Source organism: Amphiprion ocellaris, chromosome 10, assembly GCF_022539595.1.
Source record: "Amphiprion ocellaris isolate individual 3 ecotype Okinawa chromosome 10, ASM2253959v1, whole genome shotgun sequence".
In the NCBI taxonomy this organism is placed as follows: domain Eukaryota; kingdom Metazoa; phylum Chordata; class Actinopteri; family Pomacentridae; genus Amphiprion; species Amphiprion ocellaris.
Window position 1 is genome coordinate 789,878 of NC_072775.1, and position 21,432 is coordinate 811,309.

Genomic DNA, 21,432 nt, shown 5'->3' on the forward strand with positions numbered 1-21,432 from the left:
TTCGATGGATGTGGTGAATGTAGCATGACAATGTAAATAGAAAAAAGTATGTACAAGTAGAGGCACATCATTAGCTTGTGTTATCTTCACAGTGTATTTATGACTTGTGTTACTATTAAATTAAGGTGTAGCATTTAGCATCATCCCATAATTATGATAGTAACACTAAATGTAGTCATGGTGGCTGTGCTGCATGTACATAGCATCATTTTAATTTGTCACCAGTCTAACTCATCTGAAAGGTGTTTTTAAACTCTGTTAACTTCTATTCAGTGTATTTACAGGATAAATCATTAATGAAGTAGAACAGTACCAGGGCTTCTGCAGAAATCAGCCAGTCAAATTTAATGCTTTTTAATGCCATTTTAATACTAGACTGTAAAAATTTTAATGCTATGACCGCGAATGTTTTTTGTTTTTTTTTTTTTGTAAAAGATGATTTTTATATGAAAACTGTCCCTACATTTCACTATTTCTGAATCCGGAAACACTGCCTGGAACAATTCAGAAATGCCTTCATTGGATGTGTATGAGTGGTGCTGACAGCAGTGTTCAGACATTAAAGCACCTCCACCTGCAGCGTTGCATTCCACCCAAAAGATGCCCAAAGACTGCTTGATTTATACGACGGTAGCGTTGAGAACGGTGGTCACTACAGCTGCAGTTGTGCTGTTTATGGTGGTCGAAGTAGATGCTGAAGATGTTACACTGTTGGTCACAGGAAAGTAAGTAGCCACACTTAACCGTTGTTTGCCTCTCACAGCTGTCGGACTGCATGTGAGATTTCACGGCGTTGTTAACTTTTGAATTTTTTTTTTCAAGCACTGCAAAATCCTTCTCCGTCTTGACCACCAACAGGCTGCAGTCATTCTCTGAATTCCATGTTTTCTCGCAATTTTTGCTGGAATTTGCATTTCCCCATTTCCCAGCTCTCCTCCACCTGGTCCAGCCTGCCGGCCACTTTACAAATATCCAGATTTTGGCAATTGTACCCGTCTGGCCAGAACAATTATCACAATGGTTCCACATGTTTACACGGATGCACATATCTGGCAAATCGCAGTCTATAATGATATATTACTATATTATTATTATTATTATTATTCATATTATATATTGTCAAATATTTTTCTTGAAAATTGAAGAAAGAATTCTTAATGCCATGGAGAGTCAAATTTAATGATTTTTAATGCTTTTCAAGGCCTTAATTTTTGCTGATCAGTTTAATGACTATCAATGCTTTTTAGTACTGTAATGTTGCTCTCCTGTAAAGTTGAAGGACTTGCAAGGGACAAAATTCACAACAGAATTGTCAGAAATGATTGAGCAGGTTGAGGAAACCTTACATTTATGTCCTGATCAAGCTAAAAAGACACTTCACTGTATGTGGCACAGTGCAACTAAATTCTGTCGCCCTCCCTGTGAGATACATAACCATGTTGATATAACCTTAGTGACCGACTGTGATGTGCAAAACTGGTGAAATTCCTCTTAAAATGAAGAAGGATAGTTGACAAATGAGCTACAGCAGCAGCAGCAGCTAAAAGCCTTCTTCTCAACAGTCCTGTGTGAATGGAGAGCAATAACTCCATGCAGGAAACAAACAGTGGAATGCTACACTAAACCGAATTAAAATGATTCCTCTGGTGGAGAATAATGATTTTAATAAAACTTTAGTGTGTGTTTAGGCTGGACATGCTATTCTGGTGGATGATGGATGATTCGGGGAAAGAGCCAAACCACTAAAAACAGAATTCTGAGCAACTCTGATGAGACTGAGGGGATAATTAGACTCTTCCACACTTGCACCACATTTCAAAGACAGCAAAAAGCTATTTTTTTCCTCGGGGTCTTGCTGGCTCACTACTGATAACCCCCCGCCACACACAGACACACGCACACACACAAATACACAAAGCGACACTGCAAATCAGCAGAGTGGTGGGATGGGTCACACTTCATCTGCCGAGTTCTGGGGTATGAACACAAGAAATTGCGTCACCGAGGCCAAACAGTTACAGAAACATGCTGCTGCTGTGTTCTTCTGCGTCTTCACAAACCAATGAAGACATTTTCAGCCACTATACTTCACATATTCCATTTTTTCCCAGCTCCTCATCTCATATCACAGCTTTATTTTCCCTCTTCACCTCTGACAGGGATTATTTTTGAAATATTCTGATTGTGTTTTCTTAAGCTCACGAGCCAAAGGAACTGTTGAACAGATGCAGGGATAATGCAGCATGAATTCAGGGCTGCAGGAAGACTGAGAGAGAATTAAAAATGATATCTACTGAGAGTGACAAACACCAGGTATCCAGATGTGCTTTCCTCCTCTTCATGACCTTCCATTGTTCTAATTCTAGGTGTTGATATAAAGCGGAAAAAAAAACATATTTGCCCATGTTTCTTTACCATATTTTGAATTATTTACATTTAGCTTTGATCATATTCAAGGCATGATGTTGAACAGACACAGAAAACTCTGGGTATTAATACCTCTTCAGGCATTGTTTGAATATTTTCTGACTGTTTGCAGTTGTGTCTTTCTCTCTGCATGCAGTAAATCCCATGTCGTTTCAAATCAATGCCATTTTTGTACCCACTGAGCTTCCTCACAGGTGAGGATGAACCCGGTTTGTTTCTGTGCTTCATTTACCGCTCTGCTGGGATTAGCTGCTCCATCGGATCACCAATAATGGAAGACAAGTGTAACAACACAAGTAGTACTTTATGGAGCAATTCTGATATTCAATAGTCATCATCAGAGAGCAAATATCCCAGTTTTTATGGGAGTACAGGAGGCATATCATTCGAGTTAAAATATTTATCTAGGTGAAACTAGTGTGTGGTTTTTGCATGGACAAAATGGAGAACATTACATTAACCCAATATAAACACTGGGATGCAAATGTTCTGTATCTTTAATTAACAGTTTGCCGTGGTAACAATCAGTAATTGATGAATCATTGAAATTAATGAAATACCATAAATTCCACTTCATGTTGACCTCAAAATTGTCAGGGTTACCATAGGCATTTGAAGAACAGTTCCATAATGCCTTTATTTAAACTTATTATTCAATGACTAGACCTGACTGACAAAACCTAAAGTATTAAACACAGCAAAAGAGCTGCACCCTTTCACAGTAAATAACATGTTATTAATCTCTTCAAATTAGAATAATCCTTATACCTCATCTACATGATGCAACGACGTGCTCACTTTAACATCCAGCTGCTGGAAACAGCTGCTCAGCTGGAACTAAAATACGGTCAGTGCATCAAATCCGTCTGCTAAATCTGCTACCTCTAAAATATATTTCTACTGAGATCAGAGCAGAGCCGATATATATCATTGCTGTAGTTTTAATGTTGCTGGAAGCATGTAGTCCGAGTCCTGCTGCCCCTGAACGTAACAGTGTCGCTGCTGACCTACCTGACCTGAAATAGTGTTTAAAATCATAGTTTCGGGGCGCCCAGATAGCTCAACTGGTTGAACGGGTGGGTTAGATTCCCTGATTCATTTCCCTTCTGCCTCTCAACTTAACCTGTCAAATATGGCCAAAAATAACTTCAAAAAGGTAGCTAACTAAAACTGAAGCTACACAGTTAACCAACAGGACTGGCAGTTCACAGCTGCTCGTTTTATGGACTGTTACAGGCGTCGGCAAACACACCTGTAACTCCATGTCCTTCAATGGTAAGAGGCTCCACCTGCTGGAGGAAGCAGGTACAACATCAAATCTGCAATACATTTTCGGACATACGTTTCCTTGTCTTCTGCTAGTACTTTCTTTATTTATTTAAACTACTAACAGCAATTAATTTATTAACAGTTAATCATTAACATCCCTATAGGGCAATATTGTTCCTAAAACACTAAGTATGTGATTATGGAAATGTTCTGGATCCTAAATTGGACATATTCTGCCAGTTTCTAGCTCTATATTTTTATTCAGAATCTCCAGTGGATAAGCTTTGCATGGTGCACAGTTATAAAAGTCCTTATTTCTATATACTGGCTCTTTCTGCAGCCCTTCAGTTTATCTGCTGTCTAAAACCGCCGTTTTAAGGCCACCCTGCCCGAGAGCTCACTGTTTCAGACTGGCAGGCTTTGTGGATGCCTCTGCAGGTAAACTCTGCCTCATCCTCACGCTGGTATGTGAGCTGTGAGGGCAAAAGTGTAACAGGGATGTCACAGTACCAGAAATTTGATTAAACAATGAAATTATTGTATCTCAGCCTCAAATCTTTCTTTTAAAAAACCCCTTAAAAACATGATGCAAAACTAATTGTGATTCTTCAGCCCAGGTCACCTTGTTGCCCTGCTCCATGGTCTCGTTCCGACCCTGACTGGGCCACTGTAGGCGTTTTTGGCTGGAGACAAGAACTACAAAGCCTCATGCAATGCACTGTGTGTTCTGTACCTTTCTATAACAGCCAGCTTTCAGGTTTTCAGCACTTTGTGAAACAGTAGTTCTTCTGCCCAGTGAACCTTGGGCTCCCATGACCCCACTGCTGCAGACACGGCAACTACATATTTCACAAAAAACGCCAAATATTTTAATTATTATCAACTGATAACTGGCATAAAACCATGGCTCACACACACAATCTAAGAATGAACATCTGGGACATCGATCCTTCCATTTTTAATACAGGTGGTTCAATCTATAACTGAGGGACTTGAAATGACTTGAAAATGATCCATATTTACGGAAAATTTGTCCAGAGTGACATAAAATTTGTCCTAAATGACTCAAAAATTATCCCAAAGACACAATAATGATCCAAAATGACGAGAAACAATCCAAGCTGACATAAAACTTGTTGAAAATGACAAGAAAATTGTCCAAAATGACTCAAAAATTGTCTGGGTCAATCTATAATTGAGGGACTTTTGAAGTCCATGGGATATATCTGCATACATTTTTATTAAAAGTAAAAAAAATAATGTTTTCCTGTTCATTATGATTGTGTCTTTACAAATTTCATAATTATTTATTATGGAAACAATCACTTATTAATAAAAATGACTGGATATCACTAAAATGTCAACTAAATAATGTCTGAATTTAATACCAACCACTTTCTAATGCTGCTCCACATGATGTCATTTCCTCCTGAAGAAAAGACTGGCCAGACTCCAAGGCTTTCTGACTTATTTAATGTCAAGAAGTCAACAGGTTTACTACAATATCTTTAGAAATAACTTTACATTTCAGTTTTACTCAGTTGTATTTATAATATTTAGAAGAATATTTCTCTAAAATGCCATGTGGTGTTTGGTTATGTTGATTTTCGGCCTGAAAACAGCAAAAATGTCGACTATGATACAAAAAGTCCCATAATTATATATATAGCCAGGCTATGGGTGTTGGTGACAGTACAGTCGACACGTTCTTCAACAGTCGGAGACTTTTCTTTGCTGTACTGAGACGTCCTCAAGTGTAAAAGACTGAAATGTGAGACACTCCATGAAAACGAATAAAGACTACGAACAACTTCCCAACTGAGAGATTAACTGCAGCCTCATATACATTGAGACTGCACTTTAAAAATACTTAGATAGAGGATAGATGGAGCCTGTTTTATTCACGTCTTGTCCTGATCCGACTCCACATCTTGCCCTGTGTTTCAGGTTACGCTGGTCTGTTCTATTACAAACAACATTTCACTAAACCACTCTTATAATTGTGTCAAGTGAACAATTCCTTCATCCCATCAAACTGGGCCCGTTTCATTTATTATTTAACAAATGGAACATCCCATAACATCACTATTTACTGTATGGTTTCAAATATTCTGCTTCAACCAAGTGCTGCTGTGAATGAAAGTCAGCTTACGCCTTCACTTTCCTCCCTTGAATCGACTTGCAGTGTTTCACCTTTTCGCTCTCTTCTGCTCTGTGTACTTTCTCTTTCTGCTGCCCCTCACCTCGCTGTCTTCTCATAGCTGACTTTCTGTTCTCTAGTTTCTTTGCTTTTGTTCTTTTGTTCTACCTGTCCTCCTTCCTTCTTTCAACACCTTTTCTGTGCACATCCTTCACATCACAGAACCAACATTTCCTCAGTTTCTTCCTTCCTTTCCTCCTTCCTGTGTAATTTCCCCTCCTTTCCTCTCTTCCCCCTCACTTTCTCTTCTCTCCCTTTTGATCCTCGCTGCCTTTTCTCTCCAGCAGTGTTCAGTCTGATTTGATCTGTCAGTCTGCAGGGCTGCAACACCTCCATGCTTTCACCTAACACAAGCTGACGAAGCCTGCGGACATTTCACCACAGCACATTTCCAGAGCAGAGTATGCTTTATGGAGTCCTTATGTGTCCCAGATCACTGTCTCTGCTACCATATCTCCACCATACTGCTGTCTCTCACGGTTTTTCACAATCGCCCTCATGCTGACAGCAGCACAACGTTTATTAGGCGCAACAAGATTTTTTCCTGCTCGCTGCTATTTCTAACTTTCACTAAAAGCAGTGCAGTGCCTGTTGAAAATGTGCTGGTTGGATGATCACAGCTGGCAGCATGGGTGGCTGACATATTTTGTCGCAGGATGCTGATTAGGGTTGCCAACATTTAGCTGCAATAGTTGTATTTGCACTGCAATCTAGATATATTAGTCCATGGGCCCAGACCCAACATCTCCAGTATCAGTACCACTCAAGGTGACCAATTCTTTTTGGTCTTTTTAACTTGCTGTATGTCTCTAGTTTACATTTTGATATGATGCCGTTACAGACTCACAGCTTAATAAATGTTATCATTTAATGGACACAATGAAAGAGTCTGAGCCAAAAGTCCCATCAACGCGACAAGACGGAATTCCATAGGATTTTTCCTCATTACGGAAAAATAAGAAACGCCACATGCTGCACATCATCATCTGTATAATAACTTTACAGCACACAACAATACTGTAACAAACCTGAGAAAGATTTTGTTGCTATGGTAACAAGATTGTCTGTGACAAAAACAAGACACAAAATGACAAAGACACAAAACGACAAAACCGAGACACAAAACAACAAAAGCAAGAAACAAAATGACAAAGCAAAGACACAAAATGACAAAAATGAGACACAAAATAACAAAAGCAAGAAACAAAATGACAAAAACAAATAAGTGTGAAAAGAAAGAACAGACAATCACGAAGTGCATTCATCTGGATCTGATGTTTAATTATGAAAATATATTACCATTTCTCAAACAGTTTTATTTGATTATTGGCTCATATTAGATGTGATCTTTGCAGACGGTGAGATTTAAATGAATTATGGTGAATGTGATCGTTCCACTAATCAGTGATAAAGCTGCCAGTGTGGAAAGACTCTCACATCCTGATGTACTTTTATTACCCAACGTACATTTTAGTACCACTTAGGTTTGGTCACCTGAGGTGGAACCAATATCTGGTCTGGCTCATGGACTACTATGATTATCTAAAATGATGAAATACAATAATTAATAATTATTGTTTCTTCATGCAGTTCATCTTGCGTGTGTGTGTGTGTGTGTGTTTGTTATATTTACAAAACATGGCTAAAGAAAGCGTTACTGTTTTACAGAGAGGACAGCTATATGGACATTTGCTGTTGCAGTCATTCTGGTCGACACATTTTGAGACCCTGCAGTGGTTAAAAGCATGGCAGCCTTTGGGGTCCTATACAGTCGCCCGTCTCTCCTGTTCACAATCTGCATATCTGACTGTTGTCAAAGCGGAAAAGAAAACAACTTTAAGCCAAAGTATGAAAACCGCTTATCCAAACAACTCTAAAGTGAACAATGCACCTCCCTCAGTCCCCAACAATATGCTCACAGTGAAGCACATCCAATGAATGGTTGTTGAGGAAAGCAAAGAACACACAAAGACCGCTGCTGTCTCCACAACATAGTGTCTGTTTCTGTCCTAATATATGTTCCAACCATATTTACAAGGTCTGCAAAACATTGTCATCTCTGTTACCTATGGAATGCACTTTCTAATGTCTATTTTCCCATTGTGCTGTTCTTGTGGCACAGTCAGTGGTGGCAATCCATTCTGGCAGCCAGCAAATACAAAGGATTTTATTTTTCATTGCTTTAGTAATACAGTTTGTGAGTTATGAAACCAAACTCAACAATTAAACCACTGAGAATCAACACAGAGTCAACAAGGTCAAGAAACAAGCAATTGAATGATTATCCAGATTGTCAAACTCTTTCATTTAGAGGTAAAAAAAAGAATGAAAGTGCACCTAAAATACTGCTAATAATTCACTGCTGCAGAGAAAATTTCCAGCTGAAGCTAAAGTAAGCAGAGCAGGACAAAGTTAAAGATGGACGTCGGGGATCTCGAGGTTTGCTTCCAGCCTCTGATTGTGTTTTTGATCCGTCTGACTTCTTACTTGTCGCTGTGTTCCAAGATCCCACTAATTAACGGGATGAATACAATGTTCATACCCACATGAAAATAAGAGCCAAGTTGTAAAAGACCAGGATTATCTTTTAAGTTTTGGACCATCATAATTGACTCTGCATGAATGCACCCCACACAGGCACAAAACTTGTTTTCTATTATTTATTTTGTCTTCCTATTCCTACTACTGTAAATGCTGGGTCTGGCTCTCAGACACAGAGCTGGATGATGAACTCAGCCTAGTGCAGTTTGTTATTCACTGTTTACTGTTCCTACATGGAAAAGGATGGTGTCAAGCAGAATACATCTGAAGATTATTCCACTGTGCAGCTGTGTAACTAAACATAAATAAATCAGATCACTTGATAAATATCCGTGTTTGACAAGGCTTAATGTCGGCACTCCATGGAATCAGGAGTAAAAATATAGTATGAATGTTTTGCGAACCATATTGTTGCCTGTGCTAAACACGTCCCCTTCACAGTTAATCTGTCTGTAAGCCACACTGCTGTCACCAAACCATATCTGAAGCACCCAGCAGACCCCCCACAGTGAAGGCAACACCCCAGCAGGGAGGGAAAGTCTGCTGACTCTGCCTTGCTTCTCTCTGTGTTTACCTCAATCATGGCAAACTCTCGTTTGTTTCAAAGCTTACTTTGTTTTTGTGCTGTCAGACAGCAGGCTTCATACAGAGCAGCACAATACCTCCTGGCATCTGGCTACTGATCAAACAGCAGTGTTCCAACTATCATCACACTGCACTGTGTGCAAACTTCACTAATAGGCCTACGAGTGAGAATCTCCTCTAGATATTAAACACAACAGCCAGTTAGATAGAAAATCCCTATATGACCCTACTATCTCTGCACAAGATGAGTGGACTTCATACACTTTATTAGAAGTGCAATAATATATCAGCAAACAGCGTTTCATCCATAGCTTCACTGAGGGCTCTTACTTATAAATGAATGGACCAAGTCTTTCTCTGCCCAGAGGAACACGGATGATTTTGTAAATATGTGTTTTTATGCTTCAAACAATTTGTATATAGACCATTGTTTTCAATGTATTCACTTGCATGCTGGCAGATCCCAGTCGTTTATTCGTAACAACCATTAATTAAAAAAAAGGACAATGCCTCAAAAACGTCTCATTCAGCAAAGCAAAACACCCATATTTATAATCTGCCAATCAAAAGATGGCACGAAGAAATTAGAGAAGACATCCAATTTGTAGCTGAAGCAGTGGCTTTAATCAGTTATGGATTATGAATGGAACACACACAAAAAATTCATTTAAGACAGTGTCTAATTAGGTTCTGAAAAGGCCAGTTCATGTTTTGCTTGTCTGCAACGGTCCATGTGATGTTCTGCCCATGTCTGTCAAGTCAAGCATTCTGGCTGCACGTGTGCCAGAAAAATGGTGTTCAAAACAAATGCTTTCCTAAAGGGAATTCTCCATCATCCACACTATTTTAACTCATCATTAAAAGAGCTGTAATTGAAGTAGTCACTGCAGGACTATGGAGGTGCTTTGATTTGTACACGCTCACCATCGATGCTGCCAAAACACAGTAGGAAGTTGTAAATTACTGGAAAATCTGTGCTACGTGTGCCTACTGAGCGCGACACAGTTCAGGGATAATCTCATTGACACAGAGCCACAGACCAATCTGTCACTAACTGCTACATCCTGCAAAAAGTGCAAAGTCACAGCTTTGTAGAAACATCTATGAAAGCCACGTGTGATTCTCTGTGTTTGATATTAGGGGCCATGTGACCACATACAGACCAACATGTACATATTCCAGCATGAATAAGGCCACCACCACTGTCTGCTTTCAAAGTCAGCATCTGTTGGTGCACAGTCACTCACAAACCACCACCTGACCTTAAAAGCTACACATATAAAAGGTGAGAAATGAAAAGAAAAGCCAACATATTGCCTCGACAAGGTGTTGAGTCCTCATGCATGTACACGTGCACTTCTTCCTGTGTGTCTACTGCACTGTAAAAAAGAAAACTGCAGTCTATTCGGCAGAGATGGTATTCTGATTTGTTTGAACATGAAAATTAAAATAGCTATACTTGACTTGACAATACACATCATTAGGGTTAGGCCAAATGAAGAATAAATAGTCGTGATTATTCACAGAACAACGTAAATTGAACTGGTACAACAATGAAATATGACTCAGGACAATGAACGAGCAAATCGTTGAGACAATTCAAAACTTTTGCCTTGAAATTTTAAGCTTTCTCAACTATTCTTTTTTACGGTGTGGAGGAACCAGATTCTAAACAACAGGGTGATAATTTTACACTCAAACAGTCACTGCTCGAAGGATAAAACTTTCTGAAGGTTCAGAAATTGTCAGAGTTCGGCTTCGTAGCACTGATTGCTGCTGATTGCTCAAGTACTATCCAGTAAGTAGTGCTTGATGCAGCCATGTTACACAAAGAGCATTTTTAACAACCCACAACTGCAAACAGGTTGTTTTGCTTGTTGTCAACAATAATCAGGACAAAGAGAGCCTAAGAGACATTTCTGTTTATCAGAGAGAAACTGAGGTCTTTGAGCTTCAGGAAGTTAAACTGTGGCTGATGGGAAACTTGGAAGTGTGTGAGCTCAACATCTCAGCTAATTTGTGCATAATTCTTCTATATATCGGTATGACTCAGAGAGAATTTTATTGCAGAGTTTATTACAGATGATGGCATTGAATTTTATGACACAGACTGGATAGTAACGTGGTGGAGACTGGGCATCTAGACTCTGCATCAATGCTGTCATTACATTGACCACAATGGACAACCTTTCTCTGTCACTGACTCAGCTAAACTAAACTAAAATAAAACAAAAATGTGCTCTTGTTTATTTAAAATCTGTGCATTTGGGAGCCTTGTCTTGTCTTTAAAATTCCTTTCCTGACAAACTTCTTGAGCCTGGGACTCATTTTTTTCCTTCAGTATTCAGGTACCAATCATCTACAGCTATAAAAGTGGTTTCCTCTGCAGGTTTTTCACTCGTGCAGCCCCATATCATCACACTCCCACCCACATATGCAGTCACTGAGGTAGTCCTGGCCAGGTCCAACCAAACATACTGATCTAGACTCATTTATTCAGCCCTAATTTGATCAAATAATGCGCTGCCAACATTCAGCAGTGTTCTTTTTATGCATTTTGGCAAAGTTTGATCAGACAGTTTTGCTCAGTTTTGCGAGGAATCGTTTCCTCTCTCTGACTTGTTCTTCACACTGTCTGAAATCCTCATGTCCATCCAGCAGCTCTTACCGTCTGTTTTCCTGCAAGGCTGCATGAATTATGGGTGATATTTTTTAGAGGAATCAGCACCGACTTATATTGATAATATCGATCTTCCTGTACTTCCTCATGTTTAGTAGCTACTGATGCTTTCACACCTTCTGGCTTCTTATCTAAACTAACAGAACTCTTTTATAGCCTTGTTCATGTAATTAAACCATAATTGGTCACGACATGAGTCATTACTTTTGTTGCTGTGGTCACAGCTCACATTTCTGAAATTGTACTTTGGGGACTGTGTTTATTTTCACAGACACAGGATCAAATCTCCTACACCTGAACTTAACGGTAGTAAAGTTATTGTAATTTTCAATCATTTACTAATACTTCTAGTGATATTGCACTATGTACGGTTAAAATACATACTGAGAGAAACTATGTGATTTTTCATAATAATGAAAAAGTTGAACGATAGGACATTTGATATTTTAACCCTCCTGTTGTCTTCATTTACGGGCACAAAAAAATATTGTTTCCTTGTCTGAAAAAAAATCCTAAAATCCAGCAAAAAAATTCCCCAAATTTCTGAAAATTTGCAAAACCTTCAGGAAGAAAATTCCAATAATTCCTTAAAAGTTTCCCTTAAAAGTTTTATTTTCTAAAAATCCCCCAAATTTGGCAAGAAAATTCTTGTAAATATTTTCAAAAAATGAGTAAAAATCTTCCCCCAAAAAATCCTGATTCCATATATATCAGTAAAACTTCTAATATTTTCTTTAAGAACATTCACATAAAAATCAACCAAAATCCAGCGAAATTCACTGGATTTTGGTCAAAAGTTTCCCAAAACTGTTGAAATTTGTGGATATCAGAAATTTCACTGTGAAAATATATATTTTTTCCACATTTTCAAACTTTTAAACGGGTTAATTTTGACCCGCAGGACGACACGAGGGTTAAAGTGCTGATGAATGTATTTAAAACGTTTCAAATGTTGATGTGTTATGAAACCTAAAACAATAAACAGATTAGAAAAGATAGAGCTCAGGCAGCAGACACAGACAGTATGCTGTGGATATTAGCACATCCAACGAATGAGTCATTACATATGTACGGATGCCTCCCTGCATTCGGAGCGAGAAAACTCAACACCTTGCTGATATATTCACTTCTCTTTGCACATTCTGTCTTTGTGCCTATCCTGCCATTTTCCTCCCGTCAGCCTCTCCGTCCTGAATGTGCCAACACAAGCGTTTACAGTGTGGGAGAGCAAAAATATCATACTACAACAATTTTAGAGATTCCATTAATTGTGTTGCGAAAGCTTCTCATGGTGACGTCTGAGGGAACAGCTGTGCTTTCACCGCTCCACAGCAACGAAACAACTCCGATGCATTCAGAATGTGAAATACAGGTTCTGTGGCATATGCCATACAGTGTGTCTATGTGAGTACTCTACATCGATATATGTTTAGTCGTACAGCTATACTAACAAGACAGCTTTTATTTATATCACTAACTCAGGTGCCACATTTCACCCTCCTGTCGTCCTGCAGGTCAAAATTGACCCGTTTCAAAGTTTGAAAATGTGGAAAAAATATATATTCTCACAGTGAAACTTCTGATGTCCACATTTTCAACATTTTTGGTGGAAATAAAGAAATGTTAAAAATGTTTCTTAAGAACATTCACAACAAATCTAAATTTTGTGAATGTTCTTAAAAAATATTAGAAGTTTTACTGATACATATGGAATCACTTTAGATATTTTTAGGATTTTTTTGGAAGATTTTTATTCATTTTTTTGAAAATATTTCCAAGAATTTTCTTGCCAAATTTGGGGAATTTTTTAAATAAAACTTTTAAGGGAAACTTTTAAGGAATTCTTGGAATTTTCTTCCTGAAGGTTTTGCAAATTTTCAGAAATTTGGGGAAATGTTTTGCTGAATTTTTGGATTTTTTTTCAGACAAGGAAACAATATTTTTTGGTGCCTGTAAATGAAGACAACAAGAGGGTTAAACACTTGCAGCTTTTTTTCTTGTTACTCCGCCAAGGAAAGGCAGCGGAGTTCTGTGACGAACGGTGTACGCTTGTCTGTGAATCCGTCTGTCTGTCTGTGTGCAACATCACTCAAAAACAGACCAACGGATTTGGATGAAATTTTCAGGAGAAGTCTTGAATGACACAAGGACCACCTCATTAAATGTCCACAGTGATGCAGATTATAGTCTGGATCCACAGCTTTGTTAAGGATTTCCCATTACCAGATATAGCTGCCGGCACGGCGTCGCTGTAACCATGACAACAAGTGAACACTGTGTCAGTTACCTGCTGATGATCACATGATTGCGATCCTACTACAAATTGACTGATTTATCAGTTGGAAATCATCCAAGGAACCAATGATTAAACTGTGGGCTGTTTCTGAGTCCCGCTACATATTTAGGTCATGTATGTAGCAAACCCCAGCCAGACAATGGTGAAGCTCCTGGTGGTTCACAAAGCCTTGAAGTTCAGCCGTCAGCCTTATTTTAAAAACAAATCCACCTTTCTGTCCTTCCCTCCTTTCTTCAGGAAACACCATCAGAGCTTGTCTCCATTCCAGCTGCTTCTAAGTTCAGACACATCGTTTACTAGACAGCAACAGCTGGAACTGCTTTCTTTCATCTTTACGGGAATTTTAGGACTTTTCAGCAGCGTCTTCATCATGTCAAGAAACCGCTTCTTAGATAAACACTTTCTGTGCCCCTGGAATGGTGACAAAATAAAAGTCTGTAATATTAAAAATGCACCTTCAAAATAAAAGCCTGGAAGGAACGGTTATTTTAACAGTAGCAAAACAAAGGTTTGCCAAAAGTGATGAACTGATCAACAGACCTTTATAAGAGTAATTTACATGTAGTTCAGTATAAATACATAACATGCACATGCACAACACATGCCTGTGCTCAGCACAAGATCATTTTTTATTAAAGATTTCATCTGTCGGAAATGATACGTCAACTGAGCAGCTTTGGAGGAGGACTGCGCTCTCTGAGGGCTTTTCTTGTTTTGTATTTACCAGCTCCCCAGTGTTCACCATTCAGGTGCAAACCTAGTTTTTTGCTATTTGGTGGATGGCAAACAAGAAAACAGTGGAGAAACAATATCTAGCATTGGGTTTCATCCCACTTTCATGAATCTGCATCTACATGGTAAATTAAATTCTTTCTTTCTTTCTTTCTTTGCTTCTCCAACCTGACGAGTTCCAATCTTTGCAAGCAGCTACAGGTCAAAGGTTCTCTTCATATGTTGGATCCCTTGAAGAGCGAGAAGCCACAAATACGAGTGTTTCATCAGCTCACATTACCTTAAGCTACTCTCATTGATTTTTACAACCTACAGCTCCAACCTGGAAATGAGCTGAGCAGTAGCAGCAGCAGCTGATTATTGATTAATATAGATCGCTCTGACACACAGAAAACAGCAGAAACATACTGATTTTAACACTTGAACCACACAATGGATCCATGGAGGTCCTGATTTGCAGGTATGAGGTTAATGAACTCCAACGATTGACGTGATGCTGGAGATGTGGCAGTAAAACATTAGTCTTTTCACTCACAGTTGTTGACAGAGGGCACAATGACCAGCACACAAAAAATCCAGTTGTTTTGGAAAAAGCAATAATATAAAGTGACAACTGATGAGAGATATGGACAACTGCAACTCTGCTTATTTTAACCAGAGAGAGCAACGTTTGGCGCTAGCTATTTTGATAAGTTTGTTGCTTATGTGTTGTTAAATAAATGTTTCAGAAGAAGTAAAGACAATGGTTAGCATCTGAGTTTAACAGAACTGGGAATTTCACCGAGGAGCTGAGTTCGACCTGCTCCTTAATTGACAGCTAAGGCTTTTCAGAGTGCTGAGACTTGACTAAACAGTGAAGTTGTTGAGTTTATTCCAGAGGGTGCAATATTCTCCAAAACAGTGAAACTGTGATATTTAGTTTTTCAGCTACATGCACTACTGTTCAAAGGTTTGGGCTTATCCAGGCAATTCCATGTTTTCCATGAAAACTCCCACTTTTCTCCATGTGCTAACATAACTGCACAAGGGTTTTCTAATCATCAATGAGCCTTTCAACACCATTAGCTAACACAATGTAGCATTAGAACACAGGAGTGATGGTTGCTGGAAATGTTCCTCTGTACCCCTATGGAGATATTCCATTAAAAATCAGCTGTTTCCAGCTAGAATAGTCATTTACCACATTAACAATGTCTACACTGGATTTATTATTCATTTGATGCTATCTGCATTGAAAAAAAAATGCTTTTCAGTTGTATAGATAGTGATATGAAAAAATTGTTATTTTTACCGGATGACTTTAATAACTATTTGGAAAGAAGTAGTCATTTGAGAATGATTGAGATGATTTTGTAGGGGACTGCAGTACAAAAATAATTTGAAAAAAGCTGAAGAAGATTTTAGGAAATTGAATCATATGATAACTCTGCTTTGGAAGGCTTTCAGACAATTAGTTGTGTTGCCTGGTGTATAAAGTGCACATTTTTGGTCCGTGCCGTCCTTTGTGTTGGTGAAATTTTTCCAAACAACAGCCTTACATTTCTATTTACAGCCTAATCTTCCTTTTCAGTGTTTCTCTCCTGCTCACTTTGCTATGCAGCCTGCATGTCAACGTACTCCGTGTCTTGTAAATAAATTTAAAAAGCCCAGTGTATCCAAGAACCCTTAAATCAGAGTAAATTATGTTCTATCAGATGTCTTGTGGATTAGTCATGCAGAACGAGAACGTGTGAGTTTTCTTTTCACATCAAGCAGCTGAAGAAGTTGTAGCATGATGTGCATTAATTTGCACTTCCTGTGATGTGACTGTTGTACATGCAAACCCTGACACATTGTGCAGCCCTGCTTAAACAGAAAAGAAAATGACTAGTGAGGAGCTGAGTGGAATATTGACTAACACAGCTTTAAAGCAATCCTGTGTATTTCATGAAAAGCTGCATGCGGGGCCACTTCTGATTGTTACAAGGTATTAGCCCATGGGCCAGACCAGATATTGGTTCCACCTCAGGTGACCAAACCTAAGTGGTACTAAAATGTACGTTGGGTTAATATAAGTACATCAGGATGTGAGAGTCTTTCCACACTGGCAGCTTTATCACTGATTAGTGGAACGATCACATTCACCATAATTCATTTAAATCTCACCATCTGCAAAGATCACATCTAATATGAGCCAATAATCAAATAAAACAGTTTGAGAAACTGTAATATATTTTCATAATTAAACATCAGACCCAGATGAATGCATTTCTTGTTTGTCTGTTCTTTCTTTTCACACTTATTTGTTTTTGTCACTTTGTGTCTCGTTCTTGTCATTTTTTGTCTTACTTTGTCATTTCGTGTCTTGTTTTTGTCATTTTGTTTCTTGCTGTCATTTTGTGCCTTGCTTTGTTTTTTAGTCTTGTTTTTGTCACAGACAATCTTGTTACCAGATCAACGAACTCTTTCTCAGTCTCAGGTTTGTTACAGTATTGTTGTGTGCTGTAAAGTTATTATACAGATGATGATGTGCAGCATGTGGCGTTTCTTATTTTTCCGTAATGAGGAAAAATCCTATGGAATTCCGTCTTGTTGCGTTGATGGGACTTTTGGCTCAGACTCTTTCATTGTGTCCATTAAACCAGTGATAACATTTATTAAGCTGTGAGTCTGCAACGGCATCATGTCAAAATGTAAACTAGACATATTAGCTGGTTAAAAATACCAAAAAGAACTGGTCACCTTGAGTGGTACCGATACTGGAGATTCTGGGTCTGGGCCCATGGACTAGATGATGAAGGTAAGGTTAAAGCAGACTGTACCAGCAGAGAGGAGCTGCAGTGATTTTAATCAGCCGTTTCATCAGTAACAGAGTGATTATGCTATCACTCAGAATTGAAATATTTTTTGTATTGCTTTTGTGTGACTGGATATTGAGATCCAAAAGCGATTAGTTTTGTTTTCTGTGCATAAATCTTCATGTGATAGCTATATTACCCGGTACACGTCACTGATTTTTGGACACACTTGTGCAGCATTAATCAGCAGTGGTAATTCATTATGCTTCAGGCACAGAAGTCATGAGCAAATTAGGTAAAGAGTGATTAACTTTAGCATACATTTATATCAATAAAGCCTATAATTTAGGAGAGAAGGACAAACATAGCTGCTGAGTGTCTTTCCAACTAATCAAGAGAATTCTTTTTGAGCACTGGGACGAATATCATCAATGAATGCAGATAAAAATTAGAAGGCGGGGGGCACAGCTCTTACCTTGCCAATGTACTGGTAGTCGCTGCCTGTATACTCCTCCTGCAGGAAAAACTGGTTCCACATCCAGCCTCTTCTCACTCTTTTGAGCAGCTTCTCTCCTTCGATGGCTGCTTCTATTCCCTCTCCGTCCAGCGTGGTGTCTATCCTCCGTCCATTCAGAGACATCGCATCCAGGAACAGGCCGAGACAGAGCCACACAACGCCCACCAAGATAGTCCTCATTTTTCTGGAGGAGACGTAGGACGTTCGTGTAACAAATGTTCTATCTTCCCAGCCGGATCACTTTAATCTGGGAGATGGGTATATCAGTCATAGTCCTTCAGGTTTTGACTGACTGGTAAAAAAGCTGTAAAAGAAGCAGAGAAAAAGACATGAGCACACGACCAGGCTAAAGACTGAGACGAGGAAGTTAACAAGGCTGTCTTATGAGGGCAGCTCAGGGACTTCTTGGCACCTGAACTGCTTCATGTGGGAGTGCAGAATTTTTATTGATTTGGAAATATATGTAAATAAGATTGTGGTAAATAGGAGCACCACAGAAATAAAAAGCCTCTTAGTCTATACAGCTGCAGCACAGTGGTCTTAGTGGGAGCTAACTGGGTTTCCGAACCCCTTGGCAACTCGTGAGAAGATCTGTCAAGCCGTCAAACAGTTGTACTAGCCTGGAAACGCAGCGCATTTCACATGCGATCTGTGAAACTGACCGCATACTGAAGATGCTGAGGATAAAACGGCAGTGCACCGTACTGTATCACTCTACATTCATTCAGCAGCTGATCCGGTGGTATAAGACGCGGCTAGAGTGAAAATACTGTTTTCATTCACAGTTATTTCAACTGTGCAAGTCTGAGTGTTTTTAAGCAATCAGTGACAGAAAACACTTTCTGCAGATGTTCGATACACTGAAATGCTACTTCATTGGAGGATTAGCTCAGATTAACTTCTACTTGTTTGCTCTGACTGTCAGCACAACACTTGCTGCAAATGTTTCAAATTAGTCTACCAGCGCTCGCTCATTGCTTTAGGGGGTAAATTATATATAGTTCTGCGAATGGTACAGTAAATCAAACTGCCCTTTGGATAAAAAAAATCCAATAAAAAATGAAAACTCTTTCCTCATACATTTCCTCCAGGTTTCCTTTACACCTGGCATAAAGAAAATGACACTGAAATACACTCATTACTCCCATCAACGTGTCGTACAGTCATTCAAGATGTTTAACAAAAGCACCAGTGTCAGGACAATCATTTCCCATTACGGCAGAAAAGACAGAAATCCACAGAAAAGACCACCGAGAGGATGTAATAACGGCAGAGAAGCTGTACATTACTGAAACCAATAAGAAGACAAGGTTGAGGAATAAATATGAAAGATAAGTGGCATGTAATCTTCACTATCAACCTGCACTGAAGGCTAAGACTTGAAAAGGTCTTTTATCGAGATGTGTTTATACAGTGAAAGGAGTGAATTATTCATGAATGGATGTGCTCTCACTGTTCCTATATGTAATGACGAAGGAATACCGAATACCTCCTTCATGAACAACCTGTGTCGACTGATTCTTGAAGCTTCTGTCGTCCTTCGCCTCCATTTTCTTAAGAGTTTTAGTCCTTTCTCTGTGAATCTCCACTAATTGGTCACTTCTGTCCTAACAATAGGTCAGATTTCTCTGTTGAATGTGAAAGGTGTTCACTTTAGTGGTGATTTATCACTGCTTCTGCACCTGTAAATGACTCTGCGGAATTTTTGACCTTGTCAGCTCTGTATTTTGGTTTTCAGTCCCAGTCAAACTTTCCTCTCATCAGCCTGGATTAAAACAGCAACAACAAGCAGCTTTGTTCAGCTAAAAGAAAGATGACCCTATTGTCAACCAAATGCTCACTACCAAACAGACACCAGTAGCAAGTCATTGACTCATGGTGGAGCATTTAGCAGCTGAAGAACCATATGTTTTTCTCAGGAGTTAGTGGAGACAAAAACAGAGTTAAAAGCAGAGTGAATATTGGACTTTCTCTATATCTGTTGGATGTGTAAGTAAGAAGCTATTTCTCAAACCAAGCAGAGATGATTGTGTAGTTTCATGTACTTATATCAACACATTCAAAGCTATGAATTTTTAATAGTTTTGTACCTATAAAAACTCTATCATTTTTTCTATACATACAAGAATCTGTGAATCATTGTTTTTTTTCTACTTATGGACAAATCTGTGCAAGATGGATAAAATCTGTAAATTTATTATACTTCTCTATCAGCACTTCTACTTATGAAAGAATCTGTTCAACACTATTAATATATGCAATCTTGTTATTCCCACATTCAGAGAAATTTGGATGATTTGAATCAGTATTTATGCAAGTATTTGGTTTATTTTTATTTTTTCTACAAATATTTGCTTTTGCTGCTGTAACAATGCAAATTTCCCCACTGTGGGATTAATAAAGGCTTATTGCATCATACTGTATCGCATCACATCATATCGCATCGCATCATATCGTACCGTATCACATCGTATCGTATCATACCGTATCGTATCACATCGTATCGTATCATATCGTATCGTATCACATCATATCGTATCGTATCGTATCATATCGTATGGCATATCGTATCGTATCACATCATATTGTATCGTATCGTATCATATCGTATCATATCGTATCGTATCGTATCATATCGTATTGTATCACATCGTATCGTATAGTATCGTATCATATCGTATCATATCGTATCATATCGTATCACATCGTATCACATCGTATCGTATCGTATCGTATCGTATCATATCGTATCACATCGTATCACATCGTATCACATCGTATCGTATCGTATCGTATCGTATCGTATCGTATCGTATCGTATCATATCGTATCGCATCATATCGTACTGTCTCTTGCTTGTTATCATGTGGGCTCTAGATGCTGAATTATGAGCTGTTAAGGCCAGGCATCATAATATTGCTTAAAAAGTTGTTAGTATGTTGATTTTGCCTTTCTTTTATAAATTTCAGTCTGACTCAGGTGATGTGCCTACCTACTCTGACGAGCTAAAACATTATGGCTGCCCAATGTGCTGTTGGTCCTACATGTGCTGTGAAAACTGTTCTGATCCTTCAAGAAATGCTCTCTACAGAGCTCTGACGGAGTCCTGTGGTATTAGACGGCAGATCCTTTAAGTCCTGGAAGCTACAAGTTGGCCCCGCTATTGATCCGACTTCTTCCAGCACATCTCCCAACACCTCATATCATTGCTTCGTGGTCTGTTCCTTCTGTGGACTGTTGGTTGCTCTTGCAGAAAAACTCAGACTTGTCGATTTGTCCCTTGTAAAATTTGCTCAAGTCTTTACACCTGCCCGTTACTAGGACGTTGAATATGAGAATCGACTGTTCAATCAATGTTCAATAAGTCCCTGACAACGACACGCACAAGATAGCCAATCAACATTATTC

General features: G+C 38.8%; 1 protein-coding gene across 2 annotated transcripts in view; it reads right to left on the reverse strand.

The window, feature by feature from the left end:
- Positions 1-21,432, reverse strand: part of cdh6 (cadherin 6) — a 224,831-nt gene that overhangs the window by 170,622 nt on the left and 32,777 nt on the right. For both annotated transcript variants that reach the window (XM_055014274.1, XM_023272148.3), the window contains exon 2: positions 17,983-18,328. In XM_055014274.1, coding sequence (XP_054870249.1) covers positions 17,983-18,204 — 222 coding nt within the window. In that variant the 5' untranslated portion in view covers positions 18,205-18,328. The remainder of the gene's footprint in view (positions 1-17,982; positions 18,329-21,432) is intronic.